This window comes from Mustela erminea, chromosome 5, assembly GCF_009829155.1.
Source record: "Mustela erminea isolate mMusErm1 chromosome 5, mMusErm1.Pri, whole genome shotgun sequence".
In the NCBI taxonomy this organism is placed as follows: domain Eukaryota; kingdom Metazoa; phylum Chordata; class Mammalia; order Carnivora; family Mustelidae; genus Mustela; species Mustela erminea.
This window is the reverse complement of record NC_045618.1, coordinates 5,756,934-5,778,950: the sequence shown is the minus strand read 5'-3', so window position 1 is coordinate 5,778,950 and position 22,017 is coordinate 5,756,934. Positions and strand designations below refer to the sequence as shown.

The 22,017-nt window shown below is 43.7% G+C and overlaps 1 protein-coding gene and 1 pseudogene across 5 annotated transcripts in view; one reads left to right on the top strand and one right to left on the bottom strand.

Annotated features, from left to right (window-relative positions):
• WDR93 (WD repeat domain 93) overlaps positions 1-22,017 on the top strand; it is a 43,465-nt gene that overhangs the window by 7,263 nt on the left and 14,185 nt on the right. For all 5 annotated transcript variants that reach the window (XM_032345526.1, XM_032345528.1, XM_032345529.1 and 2 more), the window contains 7 exons: positions 4,305-4,383; positions 6,489-6,604; positions 7,761-7,799; positions 16,540-16,624; positions 19,222-19,393; positions 20,548-20,618; positions 21,180-21,266. In XM_032345526.1, the coding sequence (XP_032201417.1) occupies positions 4,305-4,383; positions 6,489-6,604; positions 7,761-7,799; positions 16,540-16,624; positions 19,222-19,393; positions 20,548-20,618; positions 21,180-21,266 (649 nt within the window). The remainder of the gene's footprint in view (positions 1-4,304; positions 4,384-6,488; positions 6,605-7,760; positions 7,800-16,539; positions 16,625-19,221; positions 19,394-20,547; positions 20,619-21,179; positions 21,267-22,017) is intronic.
• Positions 13,464-13,585, bottom strand: LOC116592086 (annotated as a pseudogene).

Genomic DNA, 22,017 nt, shown 5'->3' with positions numbered 1-22,017 from the left:
CTGGCAAAGAGTTTCTAGCAGCAACATCAAAAGCACAATCCATACAAGAAAAAATTAGTAAGTTGGCCTTCATCAAAATTAAAAGCTTCTTCTGTAGAAGGCACTGGCAAAAGAATAAAAAGACAGGCAGCGGACCGGCAGAAAATAATTGTAAATCACCTACCTGATGAACAACTTGTATCCAGAACATGCGATGAACTCTCAAGATGCAAACTCAACAATAAGGCAACAAACAACCCAGTTTTCAAAATGGGCAGGGGTTTGAAAAGAAAAGACAGTTCACCAAAGAAGATAGATGGGAAGTAAATGAGCTGTTCAGCATCCTTAGTCATTAGGAAAACGCAAGTCAAAATCACAGCGAGCTACCACAACAGATGTATTAGAATGCCTCAAGTTCAAAAGAGTGACCGTACCAACTGTTGGCAGAGATCCAGAACAGCCAGAACTCTCATACACTGCTGGTGGTGAAATACAATGGTACAGTTATTTTGGCAGGTTTTTCTTTAAGGTTTTTAAAAAAATTTTTTTATATAAGTAATGTCTACACCCAACGTGGGGCTCAAATTCACAACCCTGAGATCAAGAGTCACGCCCTCACTCAACTGAGCCAGGCAGGCACCTCTCTGGCAGTTTTTTTTAAAAAGTTAAACATACGCCTACCATACAATCTGGGTGTTCCACTCCTTGATATTTACACAGGAGAACTGAGGGCGTATCTCCATACAAACATGTGTTTGTGAATGTTTATAAGCAGCTGTCTGTGTCCTAGCCAAAATCCAGAAGCCACCCAAACGTCCATCAGCATGGGGGGCGGGGATAAGCAAATTGTGGCATGCGCACACAATAGTATGAACTATTAATGCACATGGATGCATCTTAAAATAATTAAGCTGAGTGAAAGAAGTCAGACACAAAAAGGGTACACACCGTATAATTCCATTTATATAAAATTCTAGAAATACGAATTAATGTAGTGACAGAGAACATCAGTTTTTGTCTGGGGTGGGGTGGGAGAAAGGTGAAGGGATGATTACCAAGGGCAGAAGGAAACTTCGGGGGTGATGGATATGTTCATGGGCTTGTGGGATGGTTTCAAGAGATATACATGTGTCAAAACATCAAATTGTACACTTTAAACATGTAGTTGGTACATGTTATTATATCCCTAATAAAGCAGTTTAAAAAAATTAAAACTTCTCATCAAAAGATGCTATTGGCGTTCACTCTCTAGCAGGAGCTGACGGGGGGCCCTGAGAGCCTTGACCGGCCCCACCGGCACAGCCCAGTGACCCTCACACTCCAGGGGGAGCCACAGCTGTCCCCGATCAGAGTGACAGCCATCCTGAGCCGTGGAGAGGAGACCCAGCAGGGGCCTCCACAATGCCCCCGCCCACACCGCAGTGCCCCCGCCTATGCCCACCCGCCCACAAGCAGGGAGCAGTGGCACCTGCTGGTGGGGACAAGGAGGTCATGGCAACAGAGGTTTAGGGACCAGTCAGGTGGTTCCATGCGCAGAACACACACGGTTTCATCAGCAGCAAGGACACCAAGGAAGATGTATTTGGATAGCAGACTGCCATAAAAGGTAACCCCAAGAAGGGACTTTTTTATATAGGAGATGGAGAGATGGAAGAGTTGGATGTTGTTGGAGGAGAAAGTGTGCAGAGGCAGTGGGCGTCATAGGCCCTGGTGGAGCTCAGCACAAGGCAGTAAATCAGTGCAGAATAGAACCAGGGGGAAACCCTGTCCATGTCTAGGGCTGGGCCTCCACGCAATTACCAGTGGGATTCCAGACTTGTGAGAGTAGGGAAAGGAATGAGGGGTCAGAGAGTGCCCCTGAAGGTCAGGCCCCACACCACTGGGCCCGGCACAGGTGACCGTCCCCACCTGCATGTGGGCAGAGCCCGTTAGGGAGCCCAGCACACTATGCCGACCCTCCCGTGCAGAAGGGACGAAGGGGGTAGACGAGTAGGGTGCAGAAGCAGGTAGATCAGTGAGAGAATCTGTATCAGGGGATGGGCCCACCTCACCAAAGACCCCCTAGAGAGGACAGCAATGAAGAAAAGGAAAATCAAGGAGATGACACCCAAGGTCAGCAGCCTCCTCAACCCTGCAACTTCTATTACTGATGCAAATGCCTGGAGAACCTAAGCCATAAGATGGCAAAGGGACAAAAGCAGCTGAGAATTCAGGTGAGGCGTCATGGCTCCCCAGGCTGAGCAGGGCGGGACTGAGCTAATGCAGGCTTACCACCTGTCCTGTCCCCCCTGAGTGATCTCGAAAAATAAATATCCAGACTACACCAAAATAAGAGGCTTTTGCACAGCAAAGGAAACCATCATCAAAACGACAAGGCAACCTACAGAATGGGAGAAGATATTTGCAAATGACATATCTAATAAAGAGTGTCCAAAATGTATGAAGAACTTACACAACACCCAAAAACCAAATAATCTAATTAAAAAATTGGCAGGAGATATGAACAGACATTTTTCCAAAGACGACATGCAGGTGGCCAACAGACACATGAAAAAATGCTCAACACCACTCATGATCAGGGAAATACAAATCAAAAAACCACAATGAGATCACCTTACACCTGTCAGAATGGCTAGAATCAAAGATACAAAATAACAAGAATTGGCAAGGAGCTGGAGAAGAGGAACCCTCTTGTGCTGTTGGTGGGAATGTAAGTCAGTGCAGTCACTGTGGAAACCAGTATGGAAATTCCTCAAAAAATTAAAAATAGAAATACCACATGATCCAGTAATTGTGCTTCTGGGAATTTATCCAAAGAAAATGAAACACTAATTTGAAAAACTATATGCACCTCTGTATTTACTGTAGTGTTACTTACAATAGCCAAATTATGGAAGGCCCCAAGTGTCCATTGATAGATGAATGGATACAAAATATGTGGTATATACAGACGCAATGGAATATTACTCAGCCATAAAAAAGAATGAGATCTTGCCATTCACAACATGGATGGACCCAGAGGGTATAATTCTAAGTGAAATAAGACAGAGAAAGACAAATACTATATTATTTCACTCTTACGTGGACTCTAAGAAACAAAACAAAGAAAAAAAAAGAAACAAATAGACTGTTAAATACAGAAAACAGATTGGTGGTTGCCAGAGGGGTGGGGGGTGAAATTCTGACATCCAAGCAATAAGAAGTGAATGAAAGATTGGAACTGAAGACCTTCAGTGCTTGTATTTCTACTGTTGACCAGACAGCTAGAACTAGTGGCATCATCTATGCAGCATCTGGTTTTTATTTTTACTTAAAGATGTCTCTTTTTGGTAATACCAAATGGGTTTTTTGAAAAGTCTGGTTTTTCTCAATACACCTTTAAAGGTTTTAACATTGTTTCATATCTAGCCAAGTTGAGATGTTTGTTTGTTTGTTTGTTTGTTTGTTTTGGAGAGAGAGCGAGCCTGGGATGGTGGGGGAGAGGCAAAGGGAGAGGGAGAGAGAGAATCCCAAGCAGGCTCCATGCCCAGTGCGGAGCCAGATGCAAGGACTGATCTCACCATCTGAGCCAAAATCAAGAACTGGATTCTCGAGCAAACTGAGCCACCCAGCTGTCCCTCACCAAGCTGAGGTTTTTAAGCACCTCATTTTTAATTTGTAATAAAACATTACAACTTGGTTTTTTTTTAAAGTCAACAAAATGCAAGCACCTATTAATAAAGGTCTTAATAATAACAAGTATCTTTGTTATTATAAAGATACAATTAAGAAAATGAAAAAGCAGGCCACAGACAACCATAAACATTGAGTCTCTCACCTGGCCTGAAATTTGAGCAAATTTCATACCAGGGTTACATTCAGTCTCTTCTTGCTATGGACTGAATGTTTGTGTCCCCACAGAATTCAGGTTGAAAATCCTAAACACTGGTGTGAGTATTAGGAGGTGGGGCTTTTCGAAAGGTTTAGATCATGAAGATAGAACCTTCACAAATGGGATTAGTGCCCTTAGATGAGCCCCAAGAGCTCCCTCAACCCTTCCACCATGTGCAGGCACCTGAGAAGGTGGCAGGCAGAAAGTCTACAGACCAGCAAACAGGTTCTCACCAGACGCTGAATCTGCCAGATTTTTGAAATCTTTGGAAATCTTGGCTTTCTAGCCTCCAGGACTGTGGGAGATAAAGGTCTATTGTTGATGAGTCATCCAATCTATGGTATTTAAGAAACTAGGAAATACATCCAAAACCTTTAGGCGGGAAATCCAAAGTCCACCATTCCTCTCCATCATGAGGCTGACCTTACTCTATCAACGCTTCTCTTCTTTCCAGGATGATGCCAGCAAGCAAACCACCTGTGTGAAGGTGGAGATCTCTCAAGGAGGGGGTTTCGTGGCCTTCCTCCTACAAGGTGAGATTAACGGTGAGCTGATAAGAAGGTTCAGATGTGTAGCCTCTTCCAGATAACCACCTCCTTTCAAACCTTTTATTTAGAAATAATTTTCGGGAGTTGTAAAGATAGGGACAGGGTGCCCCTTGTTTTCCAATACCAACATGTAACGTGACCACAGTTCATTTGTCAAAATTAATGACAGGGGCGCCTGGGTGGCTCAGTGGGTTAAGCCTCTGCTTTCCGCTCAGGTCATGATTCCAGGGTCCTGGGATCGAGCCCCACATCGGGCTCCCTGCCAAGCAGAGAGTCTGCTTCTCCCTCTGCCTGCCACTCTGCTTCCTTGTGCTCTCTCTCTCTGTGTCCAAAAAATAAATAAAATCTTTTAAAAAATTAAGCGATGACATCGATATAATACTATTAACTAAAGGTGGTGGCTTTTTTCTTCAGGTTTTGCCCATTTTTCCACTAAATTTTTGTTCCAAGGCTCAATCCAGGATTTCATATTCTATTTAGTCATTGTGTCTTCTTAGTCTACTCCGATCTGTGACAGTTTCTCAGTCTTTGTTTTTCATGGCCTTGACACTTTTGAAGAATACCAGTCAGATATTCTGCACAAGGCCCCCCAATTTCAATTTGCCTGCTCTGTTTCTCATGATTCAACCAGGGTTAAGGATTTAGGGGAGATGCCACAGAGGTGACATGCTCTTGTCATTGTATATCAGGGGTATGTGCCAGCAATTTCACCCAGGTAACTGGTGTCTGCCAGATTCCCCCACTACGATACTGCTTTTCCCGTCCCATACTATGTTAGAAGCAAGTCACTAGGTCCAGGCGACACTTAAGGGGAAAGGATTTAAGCTTCTCTTCCTGGAGGCAGAAGAATCAAAGAATTTGGGGGCATATGTTGAAACCACCACAGTAATCGATAAGCATTTGGAGGGAGGTACTTTGAGACTATGCATATATCCCGCATCCCCTTGAAGTACAACCCACCAATTCTAGCATTTGTCGTTGGCTCTTACCTGCTGTAATTATTACTGCCGAGATAGAACATCTTTTATTCAAGTGACTCTTTGCTTGATTTTTATCTTTTTAAAAAGATTTTATTTATTTGGCAGAGAGGGAGAGACAGCAAGAGAGGGAACATGAGCAGGGGGAGTGGGAGAGGGAGAAGCAGACTCCCCGCTGAGCAGGGAGCCTGATGCGGGGCTCGATCCCAGGACCCTGGGATCCTGACCTGAGCCAAAGGCAGACACTTAAAGACTGAACCACCCAGGCAACCTGACTTTTAACTTTTAAATATGTAGACATATGGTATATGGGCCTCTATGTTCTTGCCACAGGTCCCTCAAATGTTAAGTGCTTGAGGAAAGTATATACTTCAAAGGAAGCTTTTATACTCTGTCCTGTTTCCTAAGCCCCAACAAAGTACCACAAACGCGGTGGCTCAAAACAAGACAGTTATTCTCTCCCAGGACTGGAGACCAGAAACCTGAAGTCCAGGGGTCCAGATGATTGCGTGTTAAAGGAAACACTTAGCTAGAACCCCAAACCAAGGGGAAGCGGCCCTTCCCAGGTTGTCAGGTATTGGGTATAGAAGCTGAGTGTGTTTCCGTGACGAGCTAAAACCCCACACCCAGGTGGTCCTTGGTGGTCATTTCCTCAAATATCAGAAGAATGCTCTGGAGGGAATCTCTCCCAATTCCAGCCTCAGCCATCCCCTCTCAGTCATGGCTTCTGTGTCATACCGCCTTCCTCCCCTGACAGGAAAAGCAGTATGACAAAATGTCTGTGTAATTTACCTCTTGGAACCTAGAAAAAGACAGGGGGACTGGGCAGAGGTGACAGCTTGGTTAAAAACCGTAATACCAGTGCTGTGAGGGTAAGGAGCCCGGCTTCCTTCAGAAGGCGGTGGCCTGAGGGGAGAGGCCCTACAGCTCCCTGGGAGTGAGGACTGGCAGCGACCCATGGCAGGACCACGGCCCCTTCAGTCTGCCCAAGTCTCTGTTCCGAGGGTGCCTGCTGGGCCCCACGCTGGGGGTTCTGAGAAGACAGGCCTTTCCTCACGGGAAGCTTGTCACCTACTCACAGTTGCTCAATGGCGCCTTGGTTTCCCAATGCAGGAGCTGGGGACACTTGGCTGGACGTGTACAAATTGCCCAAGGAGTCTTGGCTCAAGGAGGTGGAGCACCCCCAACCGGCTCTAAATCCGAAGAAGAAAGTCAGACAGCCACAACCGGTAGGAAAGGCCCCTGTTTCCCACTGATACGTTTCTCCCTCCCCTTGACCCACATCTGCCTAAATGCCCCTTGGAATCAGGACGAATGGGGCCTTACAGAGACGGCAAGAGAGGACAGCAGGCACATGGGCCCATGACTCCAAACTCTATTTGCTTTGGTCAAAATAAGATATTAAGAGGGGCCCTCAGTAGTGGGAGCCTGCCTCTCTCTCTCTCTCTCTCTCTCACTAGTCTGAGAGGTGCCTCTCCACCAAGACCACTCCCAGGTCTTTTATCCTGATACCTGCCTCCTCGGTCATTTTATTCCCACCACCACCACCCCCGCCCTGGGCTGAAATAATCCTTTCATGCCTCACTGCATTTCCCAGGTTATGGTATAAACAGGTTGTTGTCAATATATAGGGAATACATATGTTCTTCATATTATTCTTAGAAAGTAGGAGCTCTACCATTTCAGTCTATTTTTTAAAAAATAATCTCAATGCCCAACATTACCTCTGTTCATTCATATTTCTTTTTTTTTTTTTAAGATTTTACTTATTTATTTTTTTAAAGAAGATTTTATTTATTTATTTGACAGACAGAGATCACAAGCAGGCAGAGAGGCAGGCAGAGAGAGAGAGAGGAGGAAGCAGGCTTCATGATGAGCAGAGAGCACGATGCGGGGCTCTATCCCAGGACCTTGAGATTATGACCTGAACCAAAGGCAGAGGCTTTAACCCACCCAGCCACCCGGGTGCCCCCTAAAGATTTTATTTATTTGACAGAGCAAAAGAGGGAACACAAGCAGGGGGAGTGGGAGAGGGAGAAGCAGGCTTCCCGCTGAGCAAGGAGCCTGACTCGGGGCTCGATCCCAGGATTCTGGGATCATGAACTGAGCTGATGGCAGACGCTTAACGACTGAGCCACCCAGGGGCGCCCGCATTCATATTTCTTCCTCTCACTATTTCCAATCTCCCCTCCTGCATCCTAAGACCCTGGACAGCAGGGGATCCTGTGTTAAAATCCTGCGGGCCAGGCAACCACACAAATATCAGTCGTCTGTGTCTGCAGGATGCGTTCACTACTGACGGCAGTAACGGGGAGAGAGAGAATAAAGCGGGGGACGCACATACATCCGGCCTATCGTGACTTAATTTCTCACTTTTCTCCTCAGAATGCTCTTGAACCTGTGACTTCAGAGGATCTAGAAACGGTAAGGAATTTTAAAGAAAATCTGCAGGCAAATTTAGGTTGCATGCCACAGATTTTTATGTTGACTGAAAATGTGCTTTAAATACCAAGTATCCCAGGAGAATGTTCCAGTAGGGCACATTTCCAGATTCTCTGTCACTCAACTTCGTACCTCATATCCACGAAAGACAGGCCCCTATCCTTGAGGATCACTGCCCCGAGTCGTTTGTCGAGAGATGGGTTTCCATGAAGATAAGGGAGGTGAAATTTTAGGGCCCCTCACCTGTATGGCCCCTTCCAAGGCCCTGCAAGGGATCCTAACAATGTATTCACATGGCCACGTAGTCTTGTAAAATTGGCAAAAGTAACATTTTAACCACAGTCACTTCAGACCACTGTCTTCACTCCTTCTCCCCCTGTCGCCATTTAGGTATTAGGATGGCCATGGGCATTTTGCGTTCAAAATTTTGTGTTCTCTTTCACAGAGGCCCCCAAATTATATACCCTCAGGCCCCATGAGGCCCGGTTTGCTCCTGCCTAAATAACAGCCCAGTCCCCCAAGCCAAGTTTCCTGAAGGGTTTCATCTTCTTACCTCCAGGGACGAGTGGCTTCCCTGGAGCTTCCCGGCTCTCCCTTTGAGGCCAGGAGCACACCCAGCTTTCCAGAGGCTCTGCTCTGGGGAGGACCCAGGCTGGCCAGTACAGAAGAGGTCACCTCCACATGGAAGTCTCTCGAAAGCCCTCTCTTCTCCCCCTTTTTAAATTACATTATGCTTCAAATTATACAAACAACAGGTGAACCTATCACTCTGGGAAAAGCCAGGTAATTCGGAGACAGCAGTTGTCTCCACAGGTCCTCATCGTTATTAGCCTGATGTGTGTTTCCTCGATCTTCGGTGTGTATCTTACGTAGGTTCTTACATGCATTTATCTTTAAAAATATATAGTTTTGTTTTATGGGAATGTCTTTTCTATGGGAAATTTTTTCTATTTTTTTTTGTTTTGTTTTATGAGAATTTCCTATACTATATTTTCCTATACTATATATTTTCTTACAACTTTGCGTTTTTTTGTTTTGGGGGGTGTTTTTTTTTTTTTGCAAAGTTTTTCAACATCAAATAAACCTACCTTGTTCTTTTGACCTATTGTATTCTGTTCCATATTATGGATATACCACAGTTTATTTGGGGTATGAGTCTATTGATACTGAAGACATTCCCACTTTGTGACTTTTACATTATACAGTGAAAAACTTTGTCAATTCTTTGTATACCTGGGTGCTTCTGAGCATTCAGGCATGTGCATTTTTAGTGTTAATGTAGATACTGCTAAGTTGCCTCCCCAATGTGGCGTGACAATTTACTTTTTTTTTTTTTAATAAAGATTTTATTTATTATTTGACAGACAGAGATCACAAGTAGGCAGAGAGGCAGGCAGAGAGAGAGGAGAGGAAGCAGGTTCCCTGCGGAGCAGAGAGTCCGACGCAGGGCTTGATCCCAGGACCCTGGAACCATGACCCGAGCCAAAGTCAGAGGCCCAACCCCCTGAGGCTTTTAACCAATTTCTCCACAGCCTCTCTGACCTTGCTATTATCCTTTTTTCTGTTGTTTTTTTGTTTGTTGGTTGGTTTGGGTGGTTTGTTTTTTGTTTTTTGTTTTTGCAAACTGGAGGAACAAAATGACATCTTGTATAATTTTCATTGATCTCCATATTTTTTACTGGCCTTATTTACTGGTTTTCTTTGGATTGCCTGCCTATATAGTTTGCTTGTTACATATTTGCTTCCAATTTGTTAATTCCATTTCTCCATTGTTCGTGTGCTTTTCTGTTGTAAAGAAGTTTTAGGCTTGGGGTGCCTGGGTGGCTCAATCAATTGGGCATCCAACTTGATTTTGGTTCCGGTCACGGTCCCAGGGTCATGAGATCAAGCCCCACTTGGGGCTCTCTCTCTCTCCCCCTTCTTCTTTTCTCCCCACTGCATGTGAATGCACACACACTCTCTCTCTCTCAAAAAAAGCGGGGGGGGGGGGGGGGGGAGAAGCTTTAGGTTTGAATACAGTGAGAATTTTCTATCCTTTTTTAAAATATTCATTCTACTGAAGAAGGCTTTCCCCTCTCAAGGTTATGAATAAGTTCTCCTGTGGTTTCTTCTAATAATTTCAGAGTTTTGTTTTTGACATTTCACTCTAATTCATAGAGGAGAGTGTCTTTTGTGAAGGGAGTGAGAAAGGGGTCACTTTTATCTATTTTTTCCAATAGCCAATCATCACACAGATATCCTTGAACAATTCATCTTTTCCCATTTGTTTTGAAATGTGATCTTTAATCATTCCTGTATATATTTTTATGCTCTTTATCCTGTCCCATTACAACATTCATCTACCCACACCAGGACCTTAATGAACTTTGGAGCAAAACTGCCAGGGTTCTAATCTCATCAATGCCACCCAATTATTTTCTGTTCTATTTTCCATACTTTTGTTGTTGTTCACCTTTTGGGGAGAGCTCATTGGCTCAGTGTCTCCACTCTCTCACTGAGTTTTTCATTTTTGCTATCATATTTTTATTTACAAGGGCCTCCCTTTTTTCTCTGATTGTTTCTTTGATAAATACTATGCCTTCCCTAAAAACGTTTCTAGTTGTTAGTGTTTATTCTCCATGTATGGTCTGTTTTCCCCAAGTTGCTTTTTTCTTCCAATTTGTTTTGGTCTCTGTCTTTCCGAAGAGATGCTGTCCTCACTGCCTGGTGGTAGTTGGCTCTCTACTCGTAAGAGTGGGAGTCATGAGGAAACTGACAGGATGCCAGCCTTTGGGCATGGGTGGGGCTGGTTGACTGTGGTTTTGCTGAAGAGTGCCCCAACTGGGTTTTAGTATTGGGAAATGCTCAAGTCAGTGTTTGGAGAATACAGGTCTCTCCCGCGATCTGAAAGGAGAGCGCTCCTATGAAACCTTTCCTAAGCCAAAATGGTGTAAAGTGAAGAAGGAATTGCCATTAATTTATATGGAAAAATTTTTGAGCATTCCCAGACTCCCAAAAGAACCTTAGGCTTTTCTGATATCTTAGAACACATCTTGCTAATGTATATATAAAATACATTGACATGAAGTACGGATGCTCACAGACACAGTCAAAAGCTATGGTTCATGATGCCTACTGCTGGGTGTAGCTCCCGGGGAAGGATTTGCAGGGGGGGCGTGGGGGGAGCTGCTCTAAGCAGGTGCTGGGTGCCTCTCTAACTGCAGCTCTCACCTGAATTGCAGAGGCTTGTGGGAAGACACCTTGGGGGTGGGGGTGGGGCGACATCTACATTCAGTGTGTCAACTTCAACTTCATTCTGTTGGCTCCATGGAGATAGGGAGTCTAAGAAAAGCCTAGCATCAGCTTTGGTGGCTGTGTCTCTTGGGGGTGGTGATGTTCAGGAGTGGTGTCCTGGCTACATTTTCACTGCCTACCCTCTTACCCTCGGTTCCTTCCAATTTTCTGCATAAGGAATAAATTTAATTCCTTCCAATTTTCTGAATTAAGAATAAATACTTGAATGCTTCTTAATGAGATTTTCAACCAGGGGTGCCTGGGTGGCTCAGTCAGTTAAGCCGCTGCCTTTGGCTCAGGTCATGATCCCACGGTCCTGGGATCGGAGTCCCACATCGGGCTCCTTGCTCAGCAGGGAGCCTGCTTCTCTCTCCTCCTCTCTCTGCCTGTGTGCTCTCTCTTTCTCTCTCTCTCTCTCTCTCTGACAAATAAATAAATAAATAAAATCTTTAAAGAGATTTTCAACCAATCCTGTTTCTGGCCCCACTGGCAGTTCATTCGAGACACCTGGAGCGGCCATTTTCTCGAGTCTTAGGGTGTTTGTGGTATAAATTGGATGGCTCCCGTACTGGTTCAGACCTGACACTCTTGGGCCTGCTAAATCATTTAGCCACCTGCTTTCCAACTTCAAAATTTTTTTGCTTTTGTCTCCTTTTTATTCTTATTCCTTATGAGTTTAGTCCTTTTTGAAAAAGCACCTTTTTGTCATTTTAATGGGGTTTCAGGAAGGAGAGGTATTAAGTGTTAAATGTTGACACTACCATCTATATTTTCTAGCAAGTTCGTGCTAGTCTGTGGCTGTATCAGTATTCATCAGGTCCTTAGTTACAGCAAAGAAACTGGAAGAATATCAAGTTTCAGAAAATTGGAAGGAATGCTACTGATTTTTGTATATTGATCTTGTATTTGAGTGAGGTCAGCAAAACCTAAATCCTGGCAGGTTCATGCAAGCACAGGGTGGGCACCTAAGGGTGACAGTCTCCTTAAATTTCATACTTTACTTCCTTCACCTGAGTCTCAGGACCCGTGGCCTCTTTACTGAAGTTCTAATGGTCTGTCAGCTGATACTGTTGGATTTTCTAGCTAGACAATCATAGACAATCCTAACGGTAGATAATGACAACTTTTCCTCTTCCAAGTATTTATTCCTATTTATTTTTTGTTCTTGCCTTGTTCTATTTTCTAGGAGCTCTAGTAAAATGTTGAATAGTCGTGGGGACAGTAGTACACTATCCAGGACCCAACTGGGACACTCCCAAGTGTTTCACCATTTTGCATGAAGCTTCCTAAAGGTGTTTGACATAAATATCCTTCTGCAAGCTAAGCATGTGTCCCTCCAGCCTGTGTTTGCTAAGAGTTTGTTATTTCTTTTTTTAAATTAGGAATAGATATCGACCTTCATCAAATACTTCCTCCTCATCTTTTCAGAGTATTTCTCCTTTAATCTGCTAATGCAGTGGATTGCATTAATAGATTTTCTAATGTGGAAACATTCTTCCTTTCATTCTTGGGTAATCCATACTTGGTAATAATTCATTTAATTGCATTGTCAGTTTGCTTTGCTGATACTGAAGTCCTAAATAAGATATTAACAAAGCAAAATGATAGTTTGGTGTTCACAGAGTATCCATGTTCAAACATGAGATTGGCTTGTAGAGTATTTTTTTTTTCCTTGTGGTTTTCTTATCAGCATTCGGTCTTAGTGTTATGCTAGCCTTGTAAAGAAAGCTGGATGTTTCTTTTTTTACCCTCTAGGTCTAAATAAGTCCTATATTATCTCTTTTTTAAAAGATTTTATTTTTATTTATTTATCGACAGAGAGAGTGAGAGAGTGCAAGTGGGGGGAGTAGAGAGGGAGTGAGAAGTGGACTCCCCGCTGAGCAGAAAGCCCGATGCGGGGCTGGATCCCAGGACCCTGGGATCATGACTTGAGCCGAAGGCAGACACATAACCATCTGAGCCACCCAGATGTCCTATATTATCTTTTTTTTTTTTTTTAAGATTTTATTTATTTATTTGACAGAGAGAAATCCCAAGTAGATGGAGAGGCAGGCAGAGAGAGAGAGAGGGAAGCAGGCTCCCTGCTGAGCAGAGAGCCCGATGCGGGCCTCGATCCCAGGACCCTGAGATCATGACCTGAGCCGAAGGCAGCGGCTTAACCCACTGAGCCACCCAGGTGCCCTATATTATCTTTTTAATTTCAAAATTAAAAAAAAATTTTTGAGCCTAGTTCAGTCACAATTCATTTATTAGTGTAGATCTATAACTGTAGATATGTGTAAATATGTTTTTCCTATGGTATAAAAATAAAAACCTGTCTCTTAAATTAGTCCCTTTTCCTGTTCTTAATGTTATTTATGTGTGCCTTCTTTTAATGTTTTTTTAAAGAAACTGTTTGTAGATCCAACTCACCAAGTTTAGGGAAACTTTTCAATTAGCAATAATTGTGCCTTGGATAAACCTCACTGGCTAAAATACTGCCACTGCGCAAAGCTCAACTCACCAATTTTAACTTGCCAATATTTTCTTAATAAATTTTACATGTATGTTCATGAAGAATATTTAGTTTCCTTTTCTTTTTTTTTTTTTTAAGATTTTTTTAAGTCATCTTTAAACCCAACTTGGGGCTTGAGCTCAAACCCAAGATCAAGAGTAGCACATCCCACCAACTGATCCAGCCCGGTACCCTGGTTTTATTTTCTTATAACATCTTTGGTTGTGGTATCAGGGTGATGCTGGTCTTGTATAATAAGTTGGAATATTCCTATTCTATTTTCTGGAAGAGTTTGTATAGAATTGGTATTATTTCTTCTTAAAATGTTTGATAGAGTTAGCCATCGAGCTGTGGAATTTTCTTTGTGGAACTACAAATTCGATGTCTTGAGTGACAAAGGGTTATCTCTTTCTTCTTAAGGAAACTTTTGTATATTATCTAAGTTACTTAAGGTATTAACTTAAAGTGATTCATAATCCCATGTTATTCTTTCACTATCTGTAAAATCTGTTTTTTAAAAAAGCTAGATGTATGTATGTATTTATTTATTTATTTTAGAGAAAGAGAGGGAGTGAGCAGGAGGAGAGGCAGAGGGGAAAGAAACTCAAGCAGACTCCATGCTGAATGCAGAGACTGATGTGGGGCTTGAACCCATGACTCTGAGATCATGACCTCAGCCAAATCCATACCGAGCCATCCAGGCACCCCTGTAAAATCTGTTTTGATGTGACCTTCTTCATTTCTGATATTGGTTTGTTTGTTTGTTTGATTGATTGATTTGAGATAGATAGATAGATAGAAATAGACAGAGAGACAGAGACAGAGGCAGAGACAGCTGGTGGGGGAGGAGCAGAGAGAGAGGAAGGGAGAATCCCAAACTGACTCCCCATTGATGGCGGGTGGGGGACTCTATCTCACAACCTTGAGATCATGACCTGAACCTAAATTGAGAGTCAGACACCCAAATGACTCCCATTTCTGATATTGGTAATTTGTATTTTCCCTTTTTTTCTTAATCACTTGGCTAGAGGTTTGTCGATTTGATTAATCTCATCAAAGAGCCAGCTTTTGGTTTCATTTCTTTTCTTCATTTTTTTCTGTTTTCTATCTCATCAGTTTCCAATTTGATTATTATTTTCTTTCATCCACTTACTTCAGGTGTAAGTTTTTCCTTGTTTTCTAGTTTCTTAAGGTAGAAAGGTAAGTCATTGATTTGAGATCTTCTTTTCTGATATACACATTTAGTGCTATAAACTTACATCTAACCACTGTTTTAGCTGCTTCCTTTATATATATTTTTAAGGTTTTTTAATTTTTTAATAAACATATAATGTATTATTAGCCCCAGGGGTACAGGTCTGTGAATCGCCAGGTTTATACACTTCACAGCACTCACCATAGCACATACCCTCCCCAATGTCCATAACCCCTCCACTTTCTCCCGACACCCCTACCTCCAGCCACCCTCAGTTTGTTTTGTAACATTAAGAGTCTCTTATGGTTTGTCTCCCTCCCGAGCCCGTCCTCATTCATTTATTCTTTTCCTACCCCCAAGCCCCCAACGTTGCATCTCCACTTCCTCATATCAGGGAGATCATATAATAATGAACATGAACTGGAAGAACAAATATTGTGAAAATGTCTATGTTACCTAAAGCAATCTGCACATTTAATGCAATCCCTATCAAAATCCTATCCATTTTTTCAAAGAAATGGAACAAATAATCCTAAAATTTATATGGAACCAGAAAAGACCTTGAATAGCCAAAGGAATATTGAAAAAGAAAGTCAAAGTTGGTGGCATCACAATTCTGGACTTCAAGCTCTATTACAAAGCTGTCATCATCAAGACAGTATGGTACTGGCACAAAAACAGACACATAGATCAATGGAAGAGAACAGAGAGCCCAGAAATAGACCTTTCTTTATATTTTGATGTTATTTTTAAAAATACTTCAAATTACTTCCCAATTTGCTTTTTGACATATTTTTTGAACAATGAATTATTTAAAGGTATATTATACTTCTAAATACTTCTATACTTTGGAATATCCAGATGTCTTTATTTTTGTAATTTCTAATTCCATTGTCATTAGAGAACATGCTTCATATAATTTGAAACCTTTTAAATTTATTAAGATCTGATTTGTGCCCAGAATATGGTTTATCTTGTTAAGTGTTTTATGTGCACTTGAAAACAATGTGTATTCAGCTATTGTTGGTCAAGTTATTTAAGTCTCCTATATATTTACTGCTTTTCCTTCTATATCCTTACTATGCTCTTACTGGGTTTCTGTCTATTCTATCAGTTATTGGGAGAGGAGTGTTCAAATCTTTAAGATTACAGATTTAACAGGATCGCTGCCTGAGGTGGGAGGGCGGAGATGGTTAAAAAAATAAATTACAGATTTATCTATATCTGCTTTCACTTCTATGAGCCTTCGCTTCATGTATTTCGACGCTCCGTTATTAGGTGTGTAAACATTCGGAATGTTATATTTCCTTGGTGAATTGACTATTTTATCATTATTCAGTGAATCTTTGAGCCCTGGTAATATTTTTTGCTCTGAAATCTATTATGTCAGATATTAATACAGTCACCCCAGCTTTCCTTTCATTATTTTTACAAGATGTACCTTTTTCTATACTTTTAATATTGGTGTCTTTGTATTTAAAATGAATTTCTTTTTGACAGCATGTAGTTGGGTCTTACCTTCTTATACAGTTTTTGTACAATTACCTTTAATTAGGGTAGTTAGGCCATTTATGTTTAATGTAATTATTGATGTGTTTGAATTTAAATCTATCACTTTGCTATTTACTTTCTATTTGTCCCACTTTTCCCCTTTTCTTTCTTCCTTTCCCCTCTTTTTCTGTCTTCTTTCAGATATGTTTTTAATGATTCTGTTATATCCCCTTTGTTGGCTTCTTAGCTGTGCCTTTTCCTTATTGTAGGATATGATGGTTTGTTTTAGAGGAGACATTAAGTTGAGTCTTCCAGTTCACATAATGAAGATCAAACCACCCAAACCAGTTACAGGTTAGTATAATTCAACTAACTGCTCTCTTTCCTTCTGCCATGAATTTGGTTTTCTTTTCTCTTTTTTCCTTTTTTTTGCCTTTCTCTACATTTCCCATCTTTTCTACTTATTAGCAGCAATATCTAAATTACAAGTATACTTCTGAAAGGAAAAAAATTTTTAAGTCATAAGCTCTGGGATCTGAAGACAAAAAATATAGAAGTTACAAGGATACAGCTAACTAACAGAATTGGGAAATCTGGAAAGACAGTCCTCTAGCTGGAGTTTATTCATTTCTATATTTCTGTGTTCGTTCATTGATCAGTATTTGCTGAGTGCCAGTAACACACCAAGCACACAGATGAGGAAGACACACCTTCCTGTGCTCTAAAAGCTGCAGTGCTACTAAAGAGGAGTAAGAGGAAACCAACATTGAACGTTATGATAAGTGCAATGATGGGGAACATCTAGGACCACGAGAATATAGAGAAAAGAGTGACTAACTCTGCCACAGAGCAGGCAAAGCCTTTATCAAAGGATGAGGCATTTGGAAAGGTTTTGAAGGATAAGTAGGAGTAGGTCATGAGGTGCAGAGGAGAAGTCCATTATAGGCAGAGGATAGAGTATATCCTTTCAATACGTGCACATGACATAAAAGATATAAGAATATTCACTGTAGCAGTATTTATAGATGCAAAAGACTAATTAAATAAAATCTGGTCACACGCATCCAAAGGAATACTTTGCAACCATTAAAAACAAAGAAGGAAATTTAAAAAGCCAAGAATATCTAGTTCACTCTCATAAAAGAACATGATGATACGATTTGCTCCATCAAGATTTATCATAAAGCTACAGTGATTAAGACAAGATTAAAAAAAATAGATGAAAGAACTATCATAGAGGCCAGGACAGACTCAGGCATTAGTGTCCACTTGATATCTGAGGGGTGGCACTCTGGAGCTGTAGAGAAAGGATGGTCATTTCAGTAAATGGTGCTGCTTGTCCATATGGAAACAAAAGTGAGACAGGACTCCTGCCTCATGCCACACACAAAAATAAATTCCAGATGACTCACAGAAGTAAATAAGAAAGAGAAAACAATAGAGCTTTTAAATATTTTTTAAAGATTTTATTTATTTGAGAGAGAGAGGGAGCACAAATAGGGGAAAGGGGAAGAGGGGGAGGGAGAAAGTAAAATAAATAGAACGTGGTGCTTACACAGAAGCCAGGAGAGTGGCTGCCGCTCTTCCCCGGAGGCTGTGACTGGAGACAGGCCTTTGCAGAATTTCTAGGGAGCACACATTGTCCCATCTCTGGACCTGAGTAGAGACAGATGTTTGCCTTGTAATAATTTATTAAGATATATATTTTTATGCTCTTTGCTGAATGTATTATATTTCACATAAGAAAAATTTTCAGAGAATGGAAACAAGCAACAGGAACACCCGGGTGGCTCAGTCAGTCAAGCAGCTGCCTTTGGCTCAGGTCATGATCTCTGGGTCCTGGGATCTAGTCTCACATCGGGCTCTCTGCTCTGCAGGGAGCCTGCTTCCCCCTCTTTCTCTCTGCCTGCCTCTGTGCCCACTTGTGATCTCCGTCTGTCAAATAAATAAAATCTTTAAAAAAAAAAAAAAAAAAGGAAAAACGGAAAAAAAAGAAGAAGAAGAAAAGAAAACAAGCAACAATGAGGAAGGTCTATAGTATGATAGGAAGAGATCTCCAAGCCACTGTGAGTGAAAAACGCAAGGGTGCTCGTGTCTAAGAACAATTCTCAAACGTTAGTTGCATCAGACTCACCTGGAGAACTTGTTAGAACCCGGATGGCCGGGCTCCACCCACAGTTTCCCCTTCCGCCTGGGGTGGAGCCCGAGAATCTGCATTTCTAACAAGTTCTGTTGAGCCTGCGCGATCCCTGCTGATCAGGGACCCCACTAAGGGAACTGCTTGTGCATCATTCGCTGTTATTTGTTTATACAAAAGGGGTCTCCTGTAGCAACCAATGCAAGAAACCGGGGACAGTGGATGTCTCAGGGGAAGGGGACCTGGGGCACTATGGGGCCTCCAGCCCGCTCCAAAGAGAGCAGAGTTCTCAAAGCTGGGGTGGGCGCCCAGAAAATCAATCACCCAGTCATACTGAGGATTTAGGAACAGTTGAAAAAGAAGGAAATGAAGGGTTTCAGGGGGAGTCGAGTGGTAAGAAAAGTGATTGGCAGAGAGGAGAATTTTGAAGGAAGGCGGTGGGGTAGGTGAACTCGGGGCGGGCCTGTCTGAATACGGGGGCCTTCAGCAGCAGCTCAGTAGTGACCGTAACTGGCCGTTTGGGGCCTTGCTGCCCTGGGGACGCCGCACCCGTGGTCTGAGGCCTCCGGTGCGGATCCGGTAACCCGGAAACAGGAAGTGGCGGTGGGATGGGGCTGTGGGAGCTGCGCTTGGCCCGTGCTCCCTGCGCAGCCGGGGCAGGAAAGAGGCAGGGCAAAGGCTGAACCCTGGGCTCCCCCATGGACTTCTGGGGATGGGGGATTCCACAGGAAACTGGGAAGCACCGAGGAAGGAGGGAAAATCAGGAAGGCGGAAGTCCCAGGGTTTGACCAATTCCGGAATCTTTTCATCCTAGGTACCACGTTCAAAAGCCCCCTGGAAATCTTTGCCAAGGTAGAGGACTACTATGGCCTGGGCTCGGGGCAGAACCACTTCATCAAGGACAGTCAGTGGGAGCAGCAGGCGGCCATCTTCCACGCCTCATACCGGAAGGACCCGGACACGGAGTGGGAGGAGGAGCCACTCAGGTGAGCGGGCCGGGGGTCCCGGGAGCCCCCTGCTCCCCGGAGCCGTGCGGGCACTCGCAGGAACATGTGCCCAAGCCCGTGAATTCATCTGAGGTCTAAGAGCTCCTGGTTTCGGGGACTTTTTTCCAAAAATTTCAGCAGATGTTTTGAAAAAGTGTGTGGAGATTGTTCAAATACTGTTAGAATAGAGGCTGATCACGTGAATTTCAAAGAGGGGATAGACGTGTGTGCGCAAGAGGAGTTTAGTTTACAATTTTGTGCACATCTTCTCTTAAAAAATTTTTTTCCTGATTATCTTGACAACACAGAAGAGCCTGCAGACAGACATAAAAGTCTCACTGTTCAGTGAGACTTATTATTCAATTTCCATCCAGTCTTTCTAATGTCATATATTAATGTCTAATTACTTAAATACCTTCCTCTGTTACCTCAGGCAGCAGGAAGGGCTCATGAGCCCTGCTGTGATTGTAAAAACTGAGCCCAAGTCTTTGAACTTGGTAGAGCTGGTTTTAGGAGCTAGCTCTCCTCACAGCTATGCTGAACCTCCGGAATGTTCTTGCTTTACCCGGGAAGCCTCACATCTTGCTGTTAAGAGCATCTCGAATTTTCTCACTTGGGGACACAGACTCCTAGGGTTGTGCCCTCATAGCAGTTACCAGAGACCTGAAGCGGGACCCCCATGAAGTTCAGGGGTGCACTGCCTAGCTGGGTAGTTAGGAGTGTTGCAGGCTAGTTGTTAAACTATTCGCACAGTCTGTAGTGGGAGTCTTTATACCACAAGAAGCTCTTGTAATGCAAACTCTATAAATCAAGAAATTGATTGGCTTTTTTAAGAAGAGCAAATTTATCAGCACCCCCCCTAGTTGGATTACCCCCCAGCATGAGGGAGCCGAGACTGATCACTAAGGGATCTTCCTCTAGGACAGAGAAAGTTCTGCTAGGTGCTGGGCACTGTTCCCAACCTGCGAGTGACTCCCACAGCTCAGTCCGCCCCGCCCTCACCAACTTCCAAGGTCTGCAGCCACCAGGACCAGCACAGAGAGCGTGGAAGGTCCATCCTAACCACCCACGTCTGGTTTTAGCACCAAGACTGCCAGCATCTCTCCTGGCCAAGGAGTCTGCTGGGGCTCTGACTGGTCTCTTTTTCTCCCCAGCATGGCCACGTTCCATTTCCTCCTTCCCAGCAGCATGATTGCAATGCCAGCAGAAGTCAAGAGCCCCTCAGGTAAATGAACACGAAGCAGGGGGTTATCCTTGGCAGTGAGCCCCTGGAGGGAATGCCTCAGCAAACCCTGCACTGTGGGAGGGAGGGAGGCCGGAAGTAGGTCACTAGCTTCACAGCTGGAGCTTAATGGTTTCTGGCTGGATGCATGGTGCCCACATTCCCTGATGACAGAGACTGGCATCATCTCAGGGAGGGACCTGCCACAGAGGAGGGCATGAGCCCATGGCCCGCCGGGCTGCTTGTGGACATGAATTCATTTTGTACAAAAGGTTATTTAAAACACTGACAGCCAAGAGGACATGGATTATCTAGAAGATGTGAAAGCAGCCCAGGGGCAGTGTGACCATCCTCCCCACCCAGGAAGGTGACTTGGCCTTAGGTACAGCCCTCCCAGGGGTGCCCCCCCCCACTCCCCAGGAGGCACGTCCTCCTGTTGCCTGCTGCCCATTAGAACAGACCACTTTTGATTGCAAACTGACTTCCTCTTGGGCAAACAGCTTCTGTACAAACCAGAGGGTATCTAGATTCCTTACATGATGCCCCCTCTCTCTTCTTTCCCAGGGGTAGCCTGTGTCCTTGGCATACACTGGCCTGGAAATCACAACTTCTTCCTCTATTCACTTCACCGAACCCTGAAGGATAAAGTCGGTACTTTGAGATGGGGGTTCCCTAAGCTCGGAGCTCTCGGAGCATGGCCTTCTCCAGCTTAGTTGAGGGCACGTGACTGACGTGTCACTTTAGGGGACCAGAGCTGTGCAGGCAGAAGCAGGTGGCTCAGTGGCTGGGGTGTGAGTGACCGCAAGGCTCTGTCTCTGAGCGGTCCCGTTTCTTTAAGAGAACAGGTCAACAGGGACAAAACCTAGTCCAGTCCCCAGGACTCCTTTGGCAGCTCAGGTAAAGAGAGGCCTGGCGTCAGAGGCCAGATCCAGCCCCGGCCCAGGCGTTTGTAAACTGTGTGCCGTCAGGCCAGCCACCGTGAGCCCCAGTCCCCTCTTCTCATCTGAAACACAGAGCTAATTCACGACGCCATCCCTGCCCCCTGCTCGCCCTTGCTGGGAAGAGCAAAATCCAGAGGGTTTCCGGATGTGAAAGCTCTTTGAAACTGACAAGCACTTTGGAAACATGGTGGTGGTTTGGTTTATACAAACTCATGGTTGTCGAGCAAGTTCACTTCGGGGTGATTCCTTGAGCTGTTCACTTAGGTTATATTTCAGAATTATACACGGATAGTGAAATGTGAAAATGGGCAAAGGAAGAATCTCTCTCCTTCCAGCCCTCTCCCAGGCAGCGCAGCTTCTAATACCAACCTCTTTACCGACTGGCTGGGACCTGGGGCAGGTCGCTTACATCTCTGCCTCAGTTTCCTCGTCTGTGAAATAGGGGTGCTAACAGGACTCAC